The 23,239-nt window shown below is 28.4% G+C and overlaps 1 protein-coding gene across 3 annotated transcripts in view; it reads left to right on the top strand.

Moving 5' to 3' along the window:
• LOC100212983 (SUN domain-containing ossification factor) overlaps nucleotides 1–23,239 on the top strand; it is a 65,210-nt gene that overhangs the window by 16,127 nt on the left and 25,844 nt on the right. For all 3 annotated transcript variants that reach the window (XR_010636771.1, XR_010636772.1, XM_065791248.1), the window contains exons 3-4: nucleotides 19,791–20,080; nucleotides 20,171–21,074. Coding sequence is in view for 1 of the 3 variants with exons in the window: in XM_065791248.1 (XP_065647320.1) it covers nucleotides 19,791–20,080; nucleotides 20,171–21,074 (1,194 nt within the window). In the remaining 2 variants the exon portion in view is untranslated. The remainder of the gene's footprint in view (nucleotides 1–19,790; nucleotides 20,081–20,170; nucleotides 21,075–23,239) is intronic.

Genomic DNA, 23,239 nt, shown 5'->3' with positions numbered 1-23,239 from the left:
AGAATGTTAAGAGACAGATTTTAATATGGCACGCTTTAAAAATACAACATGTATTGAGAAATGCCAAGTTCACAATGTTTTATAAAAGCGCACTACGATGATTCGACAATTTAAATGTCTGTCAAAATATTTGAATTCAAAAAAATTGCCAAAAGATGAAAATTATTGCGATAATTAATAGTAGGCCATTTGGATTTTTTCTGCAAGGTATAAGTGTATAAAAAAGGGCACAAAAAATATATACTTCACTTTTTTATTGAATTGTAAATTTTAATTGAAAAATGACAATTTGCGCTGTTATAAGATGGCGAAGCAATTATTTTTAAAATAAAGACTGCAATGTATCAATTAAAAACACATAGAAAAGGAATATTTGCACACAACCATATCAAACAAATTTAATATAAAATAAATAGTTCTAATAAACCATGTAACTTGAATTTAAGTATATATGCGCTAAATATAAAACGAACTGCTACACCACACTGTAAACACTTAATTTTAATAAAAACAAAACCTAGAACAAAAATCTCAATAAACTGTTTAAATTAAAATAAATATAAACTGAATTGCATCACTTAATTAAAAATCGAATAGTAAATCTTTTTAAAAGCATAACAAACTATACTTCAATAAAAAGCTAAACCAAGTACTTTTTAATTAAATAAGTTTTTAATACGCATAATTGAACAATAATAAATGCAAAAGTGCTTTTAACCATTTTTTTAATAATTATTAAGTAAAAAATTAAGTCCAAATCAAAACTCTTTTTTCTTCAAAAGGATTTGGTAATTACTTAACTAAATACCTCTACAAGTTAAATTTTACAATGTTAATGCTGTTTTATTTAATAACTAAATTTAAAGAAGTTTTTTTTGTGAAGGATTACTCGAGTTTTTTTAACTTTGTCAAGTGATAATTTTTTATAATTACACAATACAGCTCTTTTTTTTTTTCTTGATTATGTAGAGAACCAATTAAACTTTTAGAACAAACAAATTTTATGTGTCTAGAATGTAAATTTATGTGCAAAACAAGATAAATTGTGAACCATACTCAAAAACCATTACCAGCAGCTTGCGGTAGTGAAAGAGTTAAACCATATAAACTAAATCTAAATTAAACATAAAATAAACAATTCTATTAAACCATATGAACTAAATATAAAACGAAAAACCGCATAATACTGTCTTTATTTTTTCCATGTAGCAACACTCCGTTGTAGCAACACTCCGCTGACTTGCAGTGGAGCGTTGCTACATCGACTAACTTATAGCCTGACTTGCAATGGAGTGCTGCTACATCGATATGGGGTATGGTTAAGGCAGGCAGTCTATCATTTAAGAAAAAAAAAATTATTTAAGTTTTTAAACTTTTTATGGCCTGGTTTATTAGCCCTCTCTTTAAAACTACAGTTTTTGGAAAAAACTTTTCGACTACCATGCAACGCTATATATATATATATATGTGTGTGTGTGTGTGTGTGTGTGTGTGTGTGTGTGTGTGTGTGTGTGTGTGTGTGTGTGTGTGTGTGTGTGTGTGTGTCTCTATATATATATATATATATATATATATATATATATATATATATATATATATATATATATATATATATATATATATATATATATATATATACATCCTGTAGATGTTGTCCGAAAGTTTTTTCCATATTTTGTTGACAAAAAGTAAAAATTAAAATGCAAGACCGGAATTATTTTTTTTTATTAATTGAGAGACTGCCTGCCCCAACCAAACCCTCAGTCGATGTAGCAACACTCCCTTGCGGGTCAGGCTAAAAGATAGTAGATGTAGCAGTACTCCTTTGCGGGTCAGGCTATTTGTCAGTCGATGTAGCAGCACTCCCTTGCGAGTCAGGCTATTTGTCAGTCGATGTAGCAGCACTCCCTTGCGAGTCAGGCTATAAGATAGTCGATGTAGCAACACTCCGCGCATGATTTACAGTAAAAAAAAATAAAAATAAAAACATTTTATTAAAAAAATTAAAAATAAAAACATTTTATTAAAAAAAATAAAAATTAAAACATTGTTTATATTGTTAAAAACATTCAGAATGTTTTTAAAACATTCTGGTCAATTAAATTTGCGTTTTTGTGGTTTTTTTTAAAAACGATTTATTTGTAATTAAATTAATGGTTTTTACTTTCGTCCAACACGCAAATGTTGGACGAAAGTCGAAAGTAATTAAAAGTGACGTATGTGTTGGTTCAGAAATCAAAATATTTATCGATAATGTTTTTAAAAGGTTTGTGTTATCTTTATCTATTATCCATTGGTGTAGAGAATTCAAATCAAATTGTCTTTGTATTCTACAATTGTTACTTCTACTTGATTGTTCCAGCTCAAAATGAAATGAAGGATGGTGAAAATTAATGATATCTTTCCCTTTTAAGATCTTATACTTTTGAATCAAATCACTCCTTCTTCTTTTATCATGCAAAGTTGGCAACTCAAGTATCTTTTTTCATACAACTTCCCCCTTAAAGATTTGGTTCTTGTAGTCCATGTGTTGCACTAACTCAAAGTTATCAATGTCTTTCTTCCAAAATTGGACTCCGAACTGTTGCTCCATATTTCAAATGGGACGTACTAACGATTTGTGTAGTAATTTTTGATGAATATTTATCCAACTACTCAAAAAAGTTTTTGATCGTGCCTAATTTTCTGTTTGCTTTTCCTATAGCTGAATTAATATGACATTTCCACTCTAAATTATTTAAAATGAAAGTCTCAAGATCTTTTTTTAATGTTGTTTCTGTTAAAACAGGGTTGTTCAATTTATATTCATATCTTGGTTTCTTTTTACAAATATGACTAAAGTTTTCAAACTTGACTAAAATTTCAAATTTGCAGGGTTTTAATAAGTTTATTCAGCATAAAAACTAATGTGTAGTTTTTGTTTAATGTGTAGTTTTTGCCCTAATATGTAGTTTTTGTTTAATGTCTACATTTTACATTTTACAACAAAAACTACATATTAGGGCAATTTGATGTGAAAACATGGAATTGCCCTGATATGAAGTTCTAATTTTTTAATAAAATTTTAAAACCCTAAGTCTTAGATTTTGCTGATTTTACACTGCTCAAAGATTTTAATAAGTTATAAATATCCCCAAAATTTCATCATTTAATTCCAAAGGTATTTTGATATCGTTGCCATGAATCAACAAAAATCCGCCATTTTAAAAATCGTTTTGGTCTTTGTTTTTGTTCTGTGTGCAATGGAAAGCTCAAAATATGTAAGTGTACATATTTTGAGGCAATGAATTCAATAAAACATCCTAAAATTTTTAAACAGAAATATAACAGCTAGAGTTTTGACATTTATCGCAGTTTTACTGGGGCGAGTTTAATTACAAAAATGCTGATATAGCTTAATATTTTTAAAAATTAGTTTAGTTTTTTATTTTATTTAGATGTCATCCTGAATAGTTTATTTAGTGTTGTTACAAAGAATTGGAGAGTGGTCTTTTCTTAAACAGAAAAAAAAACATGCTCAAATTTACTTAATTTGTTACTTATTAAACAGGAAAAAAGTGGTACTCTTAAATGCCTAATATACAGAAGTTGATGTTCATTAATTTGGGAGGGAGTCTTAATAAGCTCAGAGTGACTGGGAAAATTTTCCCTGTCACTCTGAGTTTATTAAGACTCCCTCCCGAGATTTATTAAATTTTACTTGTTATGAACAAGAAGAAACTGTATTTCATGACTAAAAAAGAAAAATTTTTAGGTAATATTTTCTAATTTTTAAGGTTTGGTCTTAAAAGTTAGAAAATATAAACTCACTTATAGAAATATAAATTAAAAATTCCCACTCACCTGTATATTAAGGCTCCCTTCCCGCCTCTCCTTTCTTTACCCCTCCCCTTCCTTTCTCATCTCCCCCATTTATCACATCCGGATAAAAATTCCTACTCATCCTTTTATTTCCACCCCACTTTGTGTTAAGGAACTTGAGAGTAACTTGACAGTAATGAAACTGACCATATCAAATTGTACCTTTAGTTGTTGTTGACTTGCTTTTTCTGTTTGGTTATTAGTTTTATAAAATCCAATCCTAAATTTCAAAAGTTTATTAAAATTTTACCGGGGGTGAGTTCAATTAAAAAAATGCAGATGTATAAGCTCAACTTTTTTTCAAAAGTTGTCTTGAAAAATTTAGTCAGAGTAATCGCAATGAATTGGATTGTGGATTCATTTTGATTGACTTTTTCTTGACTTAAATGAAATTTCCCTGACTTACCGATGTAAAGTTAACAAATGTAGCAATAAAAAGGCGAATGTTGTTTCCAATATCAGGAGGTGATGTGTCTAATTTTACGCTATCTTTTTCAATTGTATTTAGAGTTGTGAAGAAAGTTGTAGCTAAAGGAGGAGAAATGATTATAAAATATACTAGTCAATTGCACTCAAAATTAAGCATACATACTGTGGCGGAAGAAATTTATTTGAAAAAAAATGTCCACCAGAAACGTTTTGCATTTTCAAAACCACGAAACATCCTACTATAATAATCTAAATTTTGAATATATTTTGTCGATATCTTTTAAAAAAAAAGGGGGTTAAATGGAAGGGTCATGAATTTTTGGTGTTCAAGATAGGTAACTTCCAGAAATGCTACAAACTTTAAATTTTGTAATAATAATACTGTTGTCAAATAAGAATGTTTAATAAAAAAATTATGATCATCGGGGTCTGGGAACAATATTAACCAGAAAATTTGGGTCCCACTGTCCCATATGTGGAACAAAAAAAAAAATTTTTTTTTCAAGTTTTTTAAACTAGATCAAAATTTATTGAAAAAATTAATTTATATAAAGCAATTTTCTTGTTGTTTAAAAATGGCGACCAAGTAAAGTTTACAACCAACTATTTGGGGGATATCAACTTTACAAAGTCATAACTTTTCAACATTTAAATATTTTCTGACTAAATAACAATTTTACACATAAATTTTAATCACGCTCATAATGGCCAAGTTTTTTTTAAATATTCATTGTGCCTCTTGCTCTTTTTCATTTGAGTATTTTGACCTTGGGGCCCCAATTATAAAAAAGTAAATATTATGTTACTTATAAATATATTAAAAAATAATACTTTAATTACGTTAAATAAACCTAAACTGCTAAATAACAATTTTACACATGAATTTTAGTCACATTCATAATAGTTGAGTTTTTTTTCAAGAAAATAGTGTCACCCCCCTCCCCGCCCTTCCATCCTCCATTCTATTCAAGTATTTGGACCTTGGGGCCTTAGTTTGAAGATTAATATGATATAAAAAAAGAATAAAAAGTTTTTTATTAAGGTAATTAAAAATACTGTAAGTAAACTAAATTTGCTGTTTAAAGTATTTTAGTGTAAGCATTTTATTATTAATAAAGTTAATAAATCGTTTGTATTTATAAATGTTATAAATTATTTGCGTAAAACATAAAAAAAGAATACTATATTTACATAAGTTTGTACAATTTTTTTTAAATTTACAAATCAAAAATTTTAATAAACAAATAAAAAAGTCTAATTTACTAAAACAAAAATAACAAATACAAAAATCTTTTTTTTTTTTTCAATTTATACATTCTAAAGTTACAACTTAAAGAAATTTGTCGCTATTGTTTACTTGCGCGGTCAAATCTCCCCCGGCCGTAGTTGTTTATTGAATTTAATTCTAAAATACAATATAGTAGTGAAAGTTCTTATTACTAACATTTTATTTGACTGATATTCTATTCGATTAAAAAAAATTCACTCAAAAGGCACAGACGTTTTATTTGACTAAAGTAACGAAAACTTTTTTAACAACAAAAACTTTAACTTTTAAACATTCTATTCGAACAAAATTCTATTCTATTGAAAAACGTTTCGCTTCAAAGACCTTAATATTCTTGAAAGTCTTTGGCGTTCTATTATTAATTTAGATTCAAGTCAACAAAATAAAAGTGACAACAAATGATGGAAAACACTGTTTTAAAAAGAAATATAACAAAAGTCAATCAAAAAATATTGTAACGTTATTTGAAAAACACAAAGAAACAACAAGTTTGCAAAACTATAGTCAATAATGTAAATCAGTAGTAAGCAAAAGTCCTCATCAGTCTGCATCTTTTGTAAGCGAACGTCGTCATCAGTCTACATCAGCAGCAAGTGAAAGTTCTCATCAGTCTACATCAGTAGTAAGCCAAAGTCCTCTTTAGCCTACATCAGCAGTAAGTGAAAGTTCTCATCAGTCTACATTAGCAGAAAGTGAAAACAATGTATCTGCAGTTCCTTTAACTTCAGTTCTTGAAAAAAGAAAAAAAAAGAGAGTCAAACTAGCACAAATACCAATCAAAAATGTAGATGACCTACGACTTAGAACGACAGAAAAGTATGAGATGTTATTTCCCGATTTTTTTAATTTGTCATCAAAACAAGATTGGTTTTGTAAAGTTTGTATATCGTTTGCCCCTGGAGAAAAAAAACTTGCGTTATGTTTTAAACATATTTTGAAGGACTTTCCTACTATTATGGAGTTAGATATTTTTTTGCTTAACCTATGGAAGTTTTTTAAGTACCGCACACTAGCCATGCATTTGCTGTAGGAATGGTCCGAAATCTATGGAGAACTAGAAACCATAGTTCCAGTGCGTCCAAGTGTATCTTGTTGGACTGCACATGATCGAGCATGTTTATTCAATGTGTTTACACGATCGAGCTTGTTTAGTGTTCAAAGGTTATAAACCGATTTTACAAGCTTTGTCAACATGCTATACCAAAGAAGCAGAAGCACTATTTATACTTTTCAGAAAAGAAGCAGAAGCACTATTTATACAAGCGAGTTCACAATCTAACATTGTAACAATATTAATGCTCTTAGATGTGTTTGAAGCCATTCGCCTACTTGTGCTAGCACTACAAAGTTTGCAAGTAAAAATTAGATTTCAGCGACATTCCAACTTATGTCAATCAAGCTAATCATAGTTAAGATGATTTAATTTTGGGTACTCAACAAAAGTATTTCACGGAAAAAAATTTTATTGAAATGAAATCAGTGACTGATAAAATAGCTTTTTCGTTACCAGCTTGAATTACCTCGTTACCAGCCTGAATTATTTCGTTACGGATTAAAAAACAATAAAAACTTTGACCTAAGTGAGTTTGAGTTAAACATTTTTAGATCTTTTGTTAACAGTTTTAAAAGTGAACTAAAATAACACTTTTGCGCGAATGGAATTTTGGCAATCACTTTGATTTTTGACCCAAGACGATTGCCTAAAACACTCAGCCAACTGTCTAATTATGGTAAAGAAAGCTTAGAGTAACTTATAACTCACTGTGGCAAACCAAAAAGCGGTAACAAGTTTGGAGCATTACACATTCAAGTTCCAGATATCTCAGAAACCAAGACAAAAACCAAATTTGAAAAACGGTTTCGATATATGTATATCGAAAGAAAAAGATCAAGAGGTAGTCAATAATTTAATTAAGTCAAGAAACATTTTTACACCTCAAGAGTTATGGAAAGTGATTAATAATGACCCTGTTTTGATAAGTGTTTATGCTAATTGTATGTTTTTATCTTAGTTAATCATATTTCCTTTGAGTGTAGCTTGTGTTGAAATTTTTTTTTCAAAATTAAAAATAATTAAAAACCGTCTTCGTTATCAGCTTAGCCAAAGCACATTAGAAAGCTTGATGATGATTGCAACAGAAGGTCCGAAGGAGTGTTTTGACAACGATTTGTTAGAGTACTTTGTCGACAAGTTAAAATGTAAAAATCAAAATACGAGAATTGTGTTGTAAATTGATAATTTACAACGTAAATCTCATATTTTTATTTTTTTATTTGAGACTACAGACAATTGGTGAATATTTAATGTTTGTAATTTTTTTCACAGAATATTCATGGTGATTTCTTTGTATTTCAGCGTGTTTTTATAATTTTTGTTTGTAGCAGTTTGAACTAATCTGAGAGTTCTGTTGTATAAATTTACACTTATAATAAAAAGCAAAATGAATAAGAAAAAATTCTATATTTACAGCCATACACGTTTTTGTAAATAATTGTTTAAACTAGAAACTTTTGTAATAAACAACCTTTTTTTACTCGCCAGCCAACAGCAACCTAAATTCCCAATATTATGGTAACGCTGTATAAATTTTATTCCTGGGTAACACCCTGGGTGTTTGTACTAATTATAGAAAAGCATTAGAAAGACTGGAAAAAGGAGACAAAAACATTATTTTGAGTGAACCTTATGACTTCTCAAAAGTCAAAGTTACCATACTCACTAGAAACCAATTGTTCTGTGTTTGTGACATCTGTGAAATTGCTCGAACTACAATTACTCCAGGATCAACATCTGATAACAGAGGAAGAATCAAGCTGGGTAGAGTAAATATATCATCACCTGGACCAATAAAAATATGCAATCTCTATTACAGAAATTAAAAAAATTTAAAAATACATGTAGACTTAGTAATAGACAGGGAGCCAAAGTACTTAGCATATTTAGAAGCTGGAAAGGAAGAGACATTTTGAAAATAAGAGAAAAATTAAGAGTAATAACGGAGAGAAAATTATCGAAGGATTATATTTTAAAGGTTGGAATTGACGTTAGAGGCAGATTTCTAAAACTTTGTTTAAATATTATTAAAAAAGAAGCAGAAAGTAAAATGAAAATAAAAAAGTTTAGCTATGAAGAAGGAATAGGCAATGAAAAATATAAAAACGGAGGCATAAATAAATTGTTTGTTATTTGGCTTAGTAGAAAATGTGGCTGAATCTCATTTGAATCTTGAAAAAATTTGTAATATTTTGATGCTACATGAATTACATTACTTTTGCGCTTTTGATATGAAAATGGCCAATATATTTTTTGGAATTGAAAGTACAGCATCAACACATCCTTGCCCTTGATATAATATTAGCAAAAAAATTCAAGCTTTCAGCTGCATTTTATTATAATTGTGTCAACCGTCCACTAGTTGATCTACCTGATGATGTAATGGTTATTGAAATTCTTGCTCCAATGGAACTTCATCTACTTAGTGGAAATACAAACAGAATTTACAACTACCTTGAAAAATATTTTCAATCCATAGATACCACTTTATCGGAGAATCATTGGAACCAAAGTTTAGGTTTTGAAAGGCTTAAGTTGCATGGTGGTCAATTTAAAGGTGGGGAATGTTCAAAACTACTGAAAAATACTCATGTTTTAAAAAATTTTTTTAAATCTTCGAAACTAGAAAAAGATGAACCTATTATTTCTATATTAACTCCTTTAAATGTTTAAAAGCTGTTAAAACTGCATGCTTTGGTTCTAGTTTGTTACCTGAATATAAATTAACTACTAATGAGTACAAAGAGGCCTGTCAAACTGGGTCTAAGAGTTTCCCTGAAAGTCCACACTCTTATCAAGCATATGTGTGAATTTCTTTCATTTATGGCAAGTTCCAATCCAAATAAAGGATTGGGTTTTTGGTCTGAACAGGCCTCAGAATCTGTTCATTATGATTTTAAACAATTTTGGGAGAGTGGATATAAAGTTTCCAGTAATCTTAAAGATTATCCACAAAGCCTGCTTAAAGCCATGGTTAAATACAATTCCAGACATACCTTCTTTAAAACAGTATAAGTATAAAATGTTTTTAATAAATATGTGTATCTTTTGGAAACTATTATAGGTTGTAAATGTAAATAAATATATATATATATATATAAACATTTACGTGTTTATATATATTTATTATTACAAATTAATATATACCATAAGAACAATTTTAAGATTTTTTGATATTCAAGATAGATAACTTTGAGATAGGTATGTTCATACTAATTTAAAGTATGTTTTTAGCAAAATAACACTGTGATTAGAGGCCATTATGAGCGTGATTAAAATTTATGTGTAAAATTGTTATTTAATAAGAAAATATTTAAATGTTGAAAAGTTATGACCTTGTAAAGTTGATACCCCCCAAATAAAGTTGGTTGTAAACATTACTTGGTCGCCATTTTTAAACAACAAGAAATTTTCTTTATATTAATTAATTTTTTCAATAAATTTTGATCTAGTTTAAAAAACTTGAAAAAAAAACTTCTTTTTTTCCTTCCACATATGGGACAGTGGGACCCGAATTTTCTGGTTAATATTGTTCCCAGACTCTGATGATTGCAATTTTTTTATTAAACATTCTTATTGACACCAGTATTAGTATTACAAAATTTAAAGTTTGTAGCGTTTCTGGAAGTTACCTATCTTGAACACCAAAAATTCATGACCCTTCCGTTTAACCCCCTTTTTTTTAAAAAGATGTCGACAGAATATTTTCAAAATCTAGATTATTATAGTAGGATGTTTCGTGGTTTTGAAAATGCAAAACGTTTCTGGTGGACATTTTTTTTCAAATAAATTATTTCTGCTATGGTGTGCATAAACTTGTAAAACTCTTTCAATCAATAGATAAATCAAGTTTTTGTCCAGAAGAAATAAATGAGGGGAGATAAGAAAGGAGAGGGGGAGGGGTATTAATTAACAGGAGGGTAGGAGTTTTTTTTTTTATTTCTATATGTGAGTAAGTGAGTTTATATTTTCTAATTTTTAAAATCTAAACCAGTCTCAAAAAATAAAAAATTATATCTGAAATTTTTTTTTAGTTTTGAGTAACAGTTTCCTTGTTCATAACAAGTAAAATTTATTAAACTGGGGAAAGGGGTCTTACAAAGTTAAAATTGAAGATCATATTTTATTCAGGAAAACAAGAAGAAGGGAGCGAAATACGAAGAACTGATGTTTGAGGAAAAAAGCTAGACAAATAAGAATTTTTGGAGCACATAGGAATAGTCACAGTAAAAGGAAAAGATTCAATTTAAAAGACGAAGAGAAGCAACATCACAACGATGTGACAATGGTCAAAGGTTGGCTGCAAGAGCAGGTCCAACTATGTTTAGAATCTGTTTTTGCAACTTGTTTAAAAGAGAAAGGGCATCGTTTGATCTTCTCCAGATATGGCAATAATATTCCATACAAGGACAAATTTGAGATTTATAAAGATAAAGAATAGAATCCCGAGTAAGAATGTGGTGACCATGATAAAGAAATGCAACCTTAACAGATGCTAATTTAGCGACGGATTTGATATATGGTTTCCAAGAATGATCAGAAGTAAGAGTTAATCCTAAAAGTAAAAAGGTAGATGACTCATCGAGTACATTGCTGTTCATAAATATAGAAAGATCTAGATTATTGCAATGATGATTAGCTGATTTGATGATTAGATGATTTGTTTTATAAGTAACAAATATAAGTAAATTTGACCATGTTTTTTTTCCTGTTTAAGTAAAGACCACTCTTCATTCTTTTGTAACAACTCTAACTAAACTAGGTTTAGTCAAAATTACAGGTGTTATTTATTTTTAAATATTTTAAGTTGTTTTATTGTCTCAAAATATGTAGTTGTACCTATTTTCAGTTTTCCATTGCACATAGAACTGAAACAAAGACCAAAACCATTTTTTAAAATTAGAGGTTTTTGTTGGTTCATGGCAAAGTTTGATTAGTTTTTTTCTTTGAAACTGTTTAAAATTAGATAATAACATTTTTGGGATGTTTATAACTTATTAAAATCTTTGAACATTGTAAAGATCATCAAATTCTAAGACTAAAGGTCTCATGCCCTGTATGTTTTCATATGGAAATGCCCATTACTAAGTTCATTTAAATTCCTCTATTTGAAAGTTTTGTAACTATTCTTCACAACTTGTTGGAGGTACTGCTTTTGTGTCTCATCAATAGTAGTTTAATTAAACTCTTGATTAAGTTTCACACCACACTCAGCAACATCATTGGCACACCAGCTTGTTGACTGGCCATAGCATCAATAAATGATCATGTTGCTGGCCAATCAGCCAGCAGATTATATAAAAATCATCTATTTGAGTGGTCTCAAAAAATGTTTGTGGTATGTGAAGATCTGAGATACTCGTTGGAAGTTCTGTTAGCAAATATGAGCCATGGCCGGAATAATATTTTTTACCAGTTGGATTTTCTCATCATTTGTCAGCCGTAATGAAAGCAGAGCAAGTGTAGCAACTTCAGGGCTGAGATATCATGACAGGGCAAGATAAATTGTTTTTTTATTATGAATTTTTACATTTGAATCTTTATTTATTGATGAACACCTAATTTAAGAGAAACATGTCAAATAAGAGTGTTTTATTTTTAAATAATTTTTATTCTAGTTAATAAGTTATTAGATACGTCAAAGATTCTGGTTGAATTTGATAGATTTATATTTTTTCAAAACAACTTTTCAGGCATTTGCAAAGTGTGCACAAATTAATGATAATATGCAATGACCTAATGGTTGTAAACTGTTTATCCATTGATACAAAATAGTAAATTTTTCTCAATTTAGTTCGTTAAATTTATTTACTAATAAAAAAAATGTATAAACTTGAAGAAATTAAAATAAAAAGAACTAAAGAAATATAAATTGCACAATGACGTCTCAATAATATTTATATATTAATTTCTATGTTTATATAAATGTATTTAAGATATGCCAGAACATTTTGATTTATGGCCTTCCAAATGTCTATTGCTGCATCAATTCTATTTTTAACATGTTTAGGGGGCAAAAAGTCTTTAATTAACTGACTATCAAGCTTAATACACATAATATCTTCCAATGTGTCGTCGTTTAATGTAGTTTGCAAAACATTTTTTTGTAAGTTCATACAAGAAAAACTGCAGTCACTACTTTCTGTTGAAGCGCTGAAAGCTAGCATAATCTCTAGCAAAACATTTATGCTTTTTTCATTTTCAGATTCATTTTCTGGTAGGATATGGTCAACGGTGAATTTGTCCTGGGCTTAGAAACTTTCTACCTGAATTAAGGCAATACACATAATTTAGAAGTTTCAGAAGCTTGTCATATTATTATTCTCATAAAAGTTGCAAACACTTTTTATTTCATTAAATCCCCATTTTTCTTATCTCTAGCGAACATGCAAACGATTTTGTATAGTATTGACCATCAAAGATTGTGGTTAAGGACTTGAATGGCTCTAGATCGAAATTGCAAAACAAATTATTGGTGTTTTCATCAAACTTCTTTAAATAAATATCAAACTTAATTGAGTCTAACACAGAAAGTTCTAATCTATGCATTCTACACAAAGTATATACTATACTGGGGTTTTTATTATGTATTTTAGTTTGAACACTGGCTTTATTGCCAGCCATTTCAGACGCACCATCAAAGTAAACATTTATTAGTTTTGCGTAGATATTTTTTAAATTTAAATCTTGATCCTTTTTTTCTGTTGTTAAATTTTTCAAAACAAGTTCTATTGCGTTTAATATACCATCAGCATCAACTGTCAGGGATGAGTTAATACCAGCAAATATAGTTATTGGATTATCATTTTTAACAAATCTTAAAAAAACCATTTCTTGTTCATTATTACTCTTATCAGTAGAACTGTTATATAAAATTGCACCAAAACGAGCATTTAATACATCTAAACTTAAGTTGGATGTTATGTTAGACAAAATTGACGAAAGCAGTGGAATTTTCTCCATTTTGATGTCAAAGTTTCACATTACAGAAAACAGCAGCAGAATCTGCTTTCTTTTTTTGAGAAGAAAAATAATCTTGTTTGCATTGATATTTTTGGATTAATGTATTGTCTTAATTTGAACTATGATCCAACTGAATGGAGATTATTCATAGACTCATCTAAGCTAAGCTTGAAAGCTGTATTACTGCACAATGGAAACTGTCTTCCTTCTATTCCTATTAGCTATGCAGTTCACATGAAAAAGACTTATATAATGAAAGTTCTCCTCAATTCAATTAATTACAATGAATACAAATGAAAAATATGTGGTGATCTTAAAGTCCTTGCTATACTTTTAGGAATGCAATTAGGGTATACTAAATAATGCTGCTTTTTGTGTATGTGGGACAGTAGAGACAGAAGTTCACATTATATAAAAAAAGACTGTCCCGCAAGAAATCTCAACACAAATAAAAAAAACTGTTATTGCTGAACCACTCATGGATCCAAAATATGTTCTTCTTCAACCATTACATATTAAGTTGGGTTTAATGAAAAATTTTGTCAAAGGTATGTACAAAGAAGGACAGGCTTTTAGGTATTTAAAAAAAATTTCCATATATAAGTGATGCAAAAGTTAAAGAGGGTATTTTTGTTGGGTCACAAATACATCAACTTATGAAGAATCCTACATTTGACAAAGTTTTGAAGGGAAACAAGAAGTGAAAACTTGGGAACAAATCACTCCTAAGGGAGTGATTTGTTTATTTTTAGGCATCAAAAGAGATAGTAACTACATTCAATTGGTAACAGTACTACTGTAAAAATAAAATCAACTTGGATGTAACATGTCCCTCAAGATTCATTTCCTCCTCTCACACCTAGATCCCCTCCTTCCCTAGTTGTGGAGCTGTTAGTGATGAACATGGGGAAAGGTTTCACCAAGTTATTTCTGTAATGGAACAAAGATATCAGGGTTGTTGGAATGAGTCTATGCTTGCAGATTACTGTTGGTTTGCGTGTATGGATGCTCCAGAACTAGTCTACAAAAGGAAAGCAAAAAGATCACAATCTTGTGACAATACCCAATAATCATCTTTATACCTATTAGCTTGATGATCATGATTTCTTTGTTTAAAACTGTTAGAATATATCTGTAATAAAAAAAACCAAATGTACTTTAAATATTATTAGAATATGTAAATTATATTTCATATTGCTCTGTTGCAAATTAACTGAAATAAAAATTTATTTCTATTGTATATCTCAGAAACTATAGCTATTAAAAAATTTTCGTTGTCATTTTCTTTTTTCTCAGCCCAAAATTAGTTTAATTTAAATTAAATTGCTAAAGATACAAAAAAAATATTTTTTTGTTGCCTTGTGTCATCAGTGGTTCTTAGAATTGATGTTGAAAAACAGTTTTCTCAAGACTTAGAGCTATATTGTAAAGGTACTCTCAATATTTAGAAATACAGGCTTTATGCCCATCATCTTCGTTGTGGCGTAACAAGTATGTTCTTTTCCAAAATTTACATCCCATTGTTACTGAATTGGTTGCATTGCTAATATTTGGATACTTTTAACAAACCCAACAAGAGAAACACTCATTTGATTTTTTAATATGTATCCAGCTTAGATGTTGTCCATGTTTTTTATTGCTTGGCAGCAATCCATTCATGGTGTTCCAAAACATAAACTCAATATCCTTCAGCCTATATCCAATTTTCCCAAAGTAATGGCACAACCCATGTCATTGCACTTTTTTTCGCCTGCTTAGTTTCTCTATCTCCTTTGTCCTTTGCGTTTAATGATACGCTCCACTGTACCGTATTTCTTTAACATCAAAAAGATGCTTAGTTGTTTTGACATTTATTTATTAAAAAAATTTAAAATAGTATTTAATAAGTATTTAATAATAAGTTAAAAATTTCATATTATTGGTGTTGTTAAATGCACAACAAAAATGAAAACTATAATAGACATAATAATTCTATATATTTTAAGATTGTAGCAAAACTTAAAAATTAATTTCAAAACTTTTTTAAGTATTTTTAATACGCAAATAAACATTACTTCACTTTAAGGAAAATAAGAAAATTTAAAAAAAAAAGCATGCTATTGAAAAAAGCAATCAATGTTTAAAGCATGGTTTCTTTTAAAATAATTGCAAATGCATTAATTTTAAGTAAAATTTTGCATACTTTTGTAAATGCATGCAAAAAATAAGCTAGTCCTGTTTTAGCATGGTTTCTTTAAAGTCTTTGAAAATTCATTTTAAATTTTAGTAACTAATTGTTTTTTATTATAAATGTGTTTTTTTTAATAAATAAAAAATAACATAATTATTTTGAAAAAAAGTTGCTTAAGTAATTTTTTTAACCAATGTTTGCATGATTGTTGATTTCTTGTGCCCTGCATGAGGGTCATATCATTTTTAGACCAGCCTTTTTAATTGCTCCATTGTAAAATGTCTGATGCCTGCTTATTAATTGCATATCATTCGCAGTTGCATCCATGGCACATGTGCTTGTAAACTATGGTTGACCATATACAAGCTCAACAAATTGATTAAATGTCCTTTCAGTTCATCAACAGTCAACTTAAAGTCTGTTTCATTGTCTCCAAGCTTCAGCTCCATCTTGAGGCTATTAATTGCCTTTATCTTTCATCAGGGTTGATATATTCTAGTGGTTTTTGAATATTGCATTCAATGTTCAAACCTATATGCTCCTTATAGTCCTCATCCTGGTGTGCTTCACTTAACTGATAGTGGATAAATGACTTCAATTCATCTGGTGCTGTTACCAATGGAGTTGCTTTGGCTTATGGGTTGGTTCATGGTGATTAAGTTGGCTTCATTTTTCTCTAAATCTTTTTGAATATATCTCCGCATCTGACGATGATCCAGACTGTAAATACATCGAAAAAGAATACCTTAAGTAAATGTCTACAAGCAAGCCACAGTAAATTTTGTCTAAATTATTCTTTCAGCAATCAAGTAGCAGCACTCTGTACATGTTTTACAGTAAAAAAGAACACTCCTCACATGTTTTACCTATTTTTTCAGTCAATGTAGCAACACTTCTCACATGTTTTAAAAATATTATAAACTAATAAAAAAACAAAAACACTATTAATCAAAAAAACTTTCTAGTCATTATTATTGCGGTTTTTAAAAAAATGAAAAAACCTAATGTACTTCAGTATTATTTTAATTGTTTTAACTTTTAAACAACATTAAAATGTCGCCTAATTGTTGATGTAGCTTAACCCCTTAAGGATGGATATTTTTTCAAATAAATGCACCAAAAAAATCAATTTTTTTTTTTATGCTTAGAACTTAGATATTGACATATTAAGAATAAAAAAAAAGTCTGTTATAAATCTAAATATTATTAATTTGATTGATTCTTAGTTGATTTAATATAATAATATTGTTATAAGATTATTTTCACGAGTTATTTCGGGCTAATACATAATGAAACGTATAATACATAATGAAACGCATAATACATAATGAAACGTAAAATATGTGACCGCCCGAGTTATCTCGGGTTCGGTCTTTTTGGATCATATAGCATGACCCGAGATTTCTCGGGCCTGGTCCTTAAGGGGTTAAATGTTAAAAAAAAGCGTTAAAAGAGACTTTTTTTTTTTACCATTAACTACTAAAATACTAAAAAATACTAAAAGAATACGAAGGAATACAAAGAATACTGAAAATACACTATATATTGAAAGAAAATACCATACAGGTAATTTTTTTTAATTATACTTTTTTATGGGAACTTTTTCTGCACCCTGTACTTGTAATGTTAATTGTTACAAGAGTATATACAGTATATACGTGAAAAACGTTTTTTGCAATAACCGTGTCTTTAAAGAATAATTGCAGTTAATTATGCAATTATTGGATTATTTCAAAAATGACTTTTTCATTTTTCATCTTAACTACAACAATAATGGTTTTCTTTGATAAACAAGTTTGCGAACTTGACCAGATTGTCAGATTGTTATATTGACTTTTACGCAAAAATAAAACAAACAAAAAAACAAACACATTTTTTAAGCAAAAAAGTCTTTTTTATTCGATGTAGTTTGCAGAAGAATTTTTTAATTTTTTCATTATCAAAAAATATTAATAACAAGAAAAAAAAAGTAAGGCTTCCCACTGAGGCCTATATATATGTATATATATATATATATATATATATATATATATATATATATATATATATATATATATATATATATATATATATATATATATATATATATATATATATATATATCAAATAATGGGTTCAGCTATCTCACATATTTCCTCCATATAAAATATAAAGCACAGCCCTACTGCTTACACTGCTTTCCTGGAAGCAGGCAGAGCGCCATCTTCTTCAACAAGCACAACTGCAAATTCATTATTTTCAGATTATGATGACATCTGTCTTGCCCTTCCAGTAAAGACATTTTTACAACTGAAACTGAGCAACTTTCTATAGCTTCTACTTCAGCCATGTTTCTAAATGCAAGAGCAAATGAGTTCTCTTCACTTTCTGTAGTTTGCAAATAATGAAAATTAAATCATGTAAGCAAAGATCATTGACACATTGTTGCATTATAAAATTCCGCTGCAAATGGGTCATATATATTCAGTTGACAGGAAGATATTCATGTTGGGGATTACCTTGATCTGGCCTACATGATAAAAATCTTGACCACATATTCTAAAACATGGCAGCCCATAATTCATTGTTGAACTAAATTATCTGTAAATGAAGCAAAAGAAAGACACACATAATTTCTATTTTTTTAAAAATTCATACTGGAATTATGATCTATATTTAACTTTCTGTAAATAAATCTTGTAATGCTTTTAGAAATGGTGAAAGCGAAGGCTGGAAACTACCTTCCCATTATGGCAACTTAAAAAATGTGTTAATCAGTAAATCTTTTAGCACCACAATGCTGACAGATCTGGTTCATATCCTTTAAAAATTATAATCTGGAATAGTATTACTTCTGTATACAATGCATTTTTACTTGTCTAGCAGCATATCGAACATTTTAAAGATGATTAATTTCATCTCGCCAAAGCCTATTTCTTTGATATCTATGACAATTTTTTTCTAACCTAACCACATTGTTCTCATTTAGGTTCAAACTCGCCTACCTCTATCACTTTTATTTTGATGACAATTATTTTCATGTTTCCTATTTTTTTAACCTATTTTTTTTAGCATTTACACTAATAACTTCTTTGAGCCTAATATCATCCATTTCAATTTCACTATTATCATTAAATATATCACTAGTAGTGTTACTATTGTAGTAACAAAGAAACATAAAAGAATCTCTAGGATGGAAATTTGACCTTTTAAAATAGGAATTGTGATCTTTTCTGTAAAGTGTACTTTTATAAATCACTGTTATTTTAAAGAAATTAAAAAAAAAGAAACCTAAGTAGGAAATGTCATGGAAAAAGTCATGGAATTCATGAATTTTAATTGAAAGTCATGGAAAATTTATGGAACTTTTTAAAATGATTTTTATTTTTTTCTACTTGTGATATTTTTAGGATGCAAAGAAAGTTACTAGTATGTCTAATCTAAGTCGTTTTTGAAAGTTATATTTTTGCAGTGTAAGTTATCAGAGAAGTAAAAGAAGCTTCAGAACTTTCTACCAATTAGTTTTACACTAGTGATTTATCATAAAATTTTATGAAGAGTAATGGAAAAGTCATCGAAATATCATGGAATTTTATTTTCAAATTTGAGTGGCCGCCCTGTCTTATTTTACTTAGTTTTTTATGTTAAATACATAACAAAAATTCACTCAAATCAGAATCAAATCAACTGTCAATAAATTTATTCTTATTAAAATAAATGTTTATTTATTGAAACTGCTAATTAAACAATTTAAATTAAACAAAGAACAGCATATTGATGACAGAGAAGTAAAAAGCTGATAAATCTTTAATAGCTTTCTCCTTGAAAGCTATTAAAGATTTATCAGCTCTAACTTGCTTGTTAACCTTTTTTCTGAAACTTTTTTTTCTGAATTGTTGACTAATAATTAAAAAAGTGAATTTTAAATATTTAAAGTTTACAAAATTAAAACCGTTTAATGATATTTGTAACTTGTTGACTCCTTCCTACCTTATTACACCCATTGTTAAATATTTTTTATAAAATTTAAATTGTTTTTTTTTTAGAATGAACACAAGACTTTAATTGAAGTGACAAGTATTGTTGATGATGATGATGACATCTTTTTTACTAACATCAAACCATCAGTTGCACCTGCTACGCCTTTGCCATCTTTTGTGTTTGTACCTTTATATTCAGTTGATTCTTCTCATGTATTAAAAGTACCTGTTGTTGCGAGCAATACTTTAGAAAATGGAGTAATTAAAGATGATACATCCCAAATGAAAATTAGCACTATGCTTGATGAAGCTGAGCAAAAAAAAATATTTGACAAAAAAAATCAGAATGAAGAAAGGTAATTAAAAATTTTTGTTTTTGATTATTATTATTTTAATTTCAATTAAAGAAAAAGAAAATGATAAGAAATTGGTTTTGTTATTCCTAGAAAAAATCTGATTGTTGACATCGATGATAAAAAAATTAATCTACCATCTCATTCAAATCCAAACAAAACTAACTTTAATGACAATATTTTATCTATTAATGAAATGCCGGAAGCAGGTCAAAAGTTGAGGTTTCGGGAAAAAATTTCTTTTAATGAACCTGATCCACAGATCCTTAAGGTAGATGGTACAATCAATCAAGTATTTCCAGAAGAAAAATCTAAAGCAGATTTTTATATTCAAAATGATAATGAAATTCTAAATGATTTAAATAAGCCTTTGCGTTTTGGTACAAGCATTGAGACGCATAATACAGATGATATTGTTCATAGCTCTGATGATATCATTCAGTTAGATCAAATTTTAATTGATCAAACGGATAAAGAACTGAAGATGGATATGGAAAAAAATGCAGATGTAGATATTTCAAAGAAAGAAATGCTATCTTTTGCTGAATGGAAAAAGAAGCTAGATACTGAGAAGGAAGAAGATGGAAACGACATTGTGAAAACTAATTACACAAAGAAGAAAAAGCCTCCAACGAATTCTAAAAGAACTATAAAAAAGAATTATGCTTCGATTGAGTGTGGTGCTAAAGTGATAGCAGCTAATGAAGAAGCAACAAATCAAATTGCAATTTTAAAAGAAGACAAAGATATTTACATGTTAAATCCTTGTAATGTAAAGGCTTGGTTTGTTGTAGAGCTTTGTGAACGCATTGAGCTGGATTCTATCGATTTAGCCAACTTTGAAATGTTTTCTTCAAGCCCTGAATCTTTTGATGTTTATATAAGCAGTCGATACCCATCACGTGAATGGGAGAGTGTAGGTACATTTCAAGGGACTCCCCTAAAAGAAGTTAAAACCTACACTTTTAATGAAAAGTATTATGCAAAATATTTAAAGGTATTATACCAATATTATGATGTTAAAAGTATTATTAATTTATTTAACATTTAAAGTCTTTTTAATTTATACAATAAATATTTTAGGAGTAGGTTTTTTTTTATTCTTTTCGTTGTTTCAATATTATACGTTAGGTTGCTTTTTGAACAACTCTTTGAATATTATGAGTTAGACTTTGAACATTTAACAAGTAAGATTTGATATTTTAACAAAAAATAAGACCCAATATGACATTTTTTCAATGTTAGGGACCTGTTAAATAATCAAGGGTCTTGAGCAACCCCTAAATAAATTTTCTAATCAAAACTTTTTAAATTGTTCTATTAAATAAAACACATGTTATGGTTATTTAGATTTAAAGTTTTTATTTTTATTTTGACTCTCTCAATATATAAACTTACATATAATAAACATAAAGTAAAATAATTATCACAGTTTTTATATATTTAATTGAAACTGCAATTTACAGTTGTTTTGTACAATTTAATTATTGCGAATGTTTAATTTCATTTCCCTTAGATTTTATTTACTTTTTTTTTTGAATTATTAAATGCTAATATAAATAATTAGTAAATAAAATAATTAAACAAAAAAAAATAAAAAAATAAGTCAAAATATTGAGAGGTGAAAAAAGTAACTAAATTTTGTGGTCAGGTAAAAGTTACTTGAGTTACTTGTTACTTGAATGAAATTTTACTCAAGTACAAGTAAACGTTACCGGTCGAAAAGTTTACTCAGATAAAAGTAAAAAGTAACTCATTAAAAATGTACTCTGAGATAAAGTTACTGCATTACTTTTTTAACAGCTTTTTAAAATTTTCTTATAAATTGTTTTTTAAAACTCAAATAAGAATGATTACAATTCTAAATGTCAGCAGTGCATGTGTTTGATTTTTTCATAAGGCGTCGTCCATAATTTACATGATGCAATTTTTGACTTTAAATACCATAAAAAAATTACTTTAAATTTTATTATCTGCTTTTAGTTAACTAATTAATACATTTCAATATATGTAAATTTTAATTGCTGTTAATTAATACTACTTTGAAAGTCATTATTTGTACAAATAATTAGCCTTCAGTAAAAATATTGTTTGTACTAAAAGAAATTGTAAGTTTTTAATATTTATGCATTGACGTAGAGCCATGGATGAATAAAGGTTCTAGTTAGGAGGAGTGAGCAGGTTTAACTCTCCTTTTTTTTTTCTTTTTTTTTCTTTTTTTTTTGATTTTGATATTTTATTTTAAAGTATCTTTTTGTGTTTTTCAATTAATATTGTTGTTTATTAACAGTTATATTTGTTTTTTGTTTATATTTTTCAAAGTGTTACAGAATAAGTGCTGAAATGCATACAAATAAGCAGTGACTTGACAGGCAAATAACCTTCAAAAATATTAAATTTTTGATAAAAACATAGCTTAAATGACTTCATTATTAATAAGTTAGTGTAGTGTCATGGATGTCACTATCTATTCTATCACAACTTTATAAAGCCGTTAATGCAGCTGAGTCATACATTAATCTACTAAAAGTCAATTTAAAAAGTCATTTCCAATTTAATTTAAATTGAAATAGCTGTAGTTGAGTGTACATACATCAACTGAAGGTTTATGTTTGACTAGGCACTCTATTAATCAAAAGAAAGGTCTTTCTAGATTTAAAACTTGAAAAAAAAATTTGCATCACGTAGTTTAATACCACTGCCCCTTGTTACAATTCGTTCCAAAAATGCTAACTCCTTCCCTCTCCCTTACTACCATGTGACGTAATTTGTGAACAGCCCCTAACTTCACTTAAAGCAGAGATTCTCAACCTTTACATTGCCGCGACCCTTTTGATACAACCCCTATGATATAGCGACCCCAACTGTAAAATTATTTACGGCCTAAGTAACTGTACTTTTGCTATTGTTATAATATAAAATTATATATCGCAATATAAATTTCCGCATATACAGGAATTATTTTCATTGTGAAAAACTGAAGATAGCTAAAGTTTTATGTTTAATCACAAAACAATATGTAATTACATTTTATTCAAAATAGATTTCTAATTATAATTAAATTACAAGTAAATGAATTTTATCTTTATGACTTGCATTTATATTTAATTTGTAAATAACATCATGTTTTACATATTAGAATAGAGACAAAAATCCCCATAT

This window comes from Hydra vulgaris, chromosome 02 (assembly GCF_038396675.1).
Source record: "Hydra vulgaris chromosome 02, alternate assembly HydraT2T_AEP".
Classification (NCBI taxonomy): domain Eukaryota; kingdom Metazoa; phylum Cnidaria; class Hydrozoa; order Anthoathecata; family Hydridae; genus Hydra; species Hydra vulgaris.
Note: the sequence above shows the minus strand (reverse complement) of the source record. Positions and strands in the feature narration are given on the sequence as shown.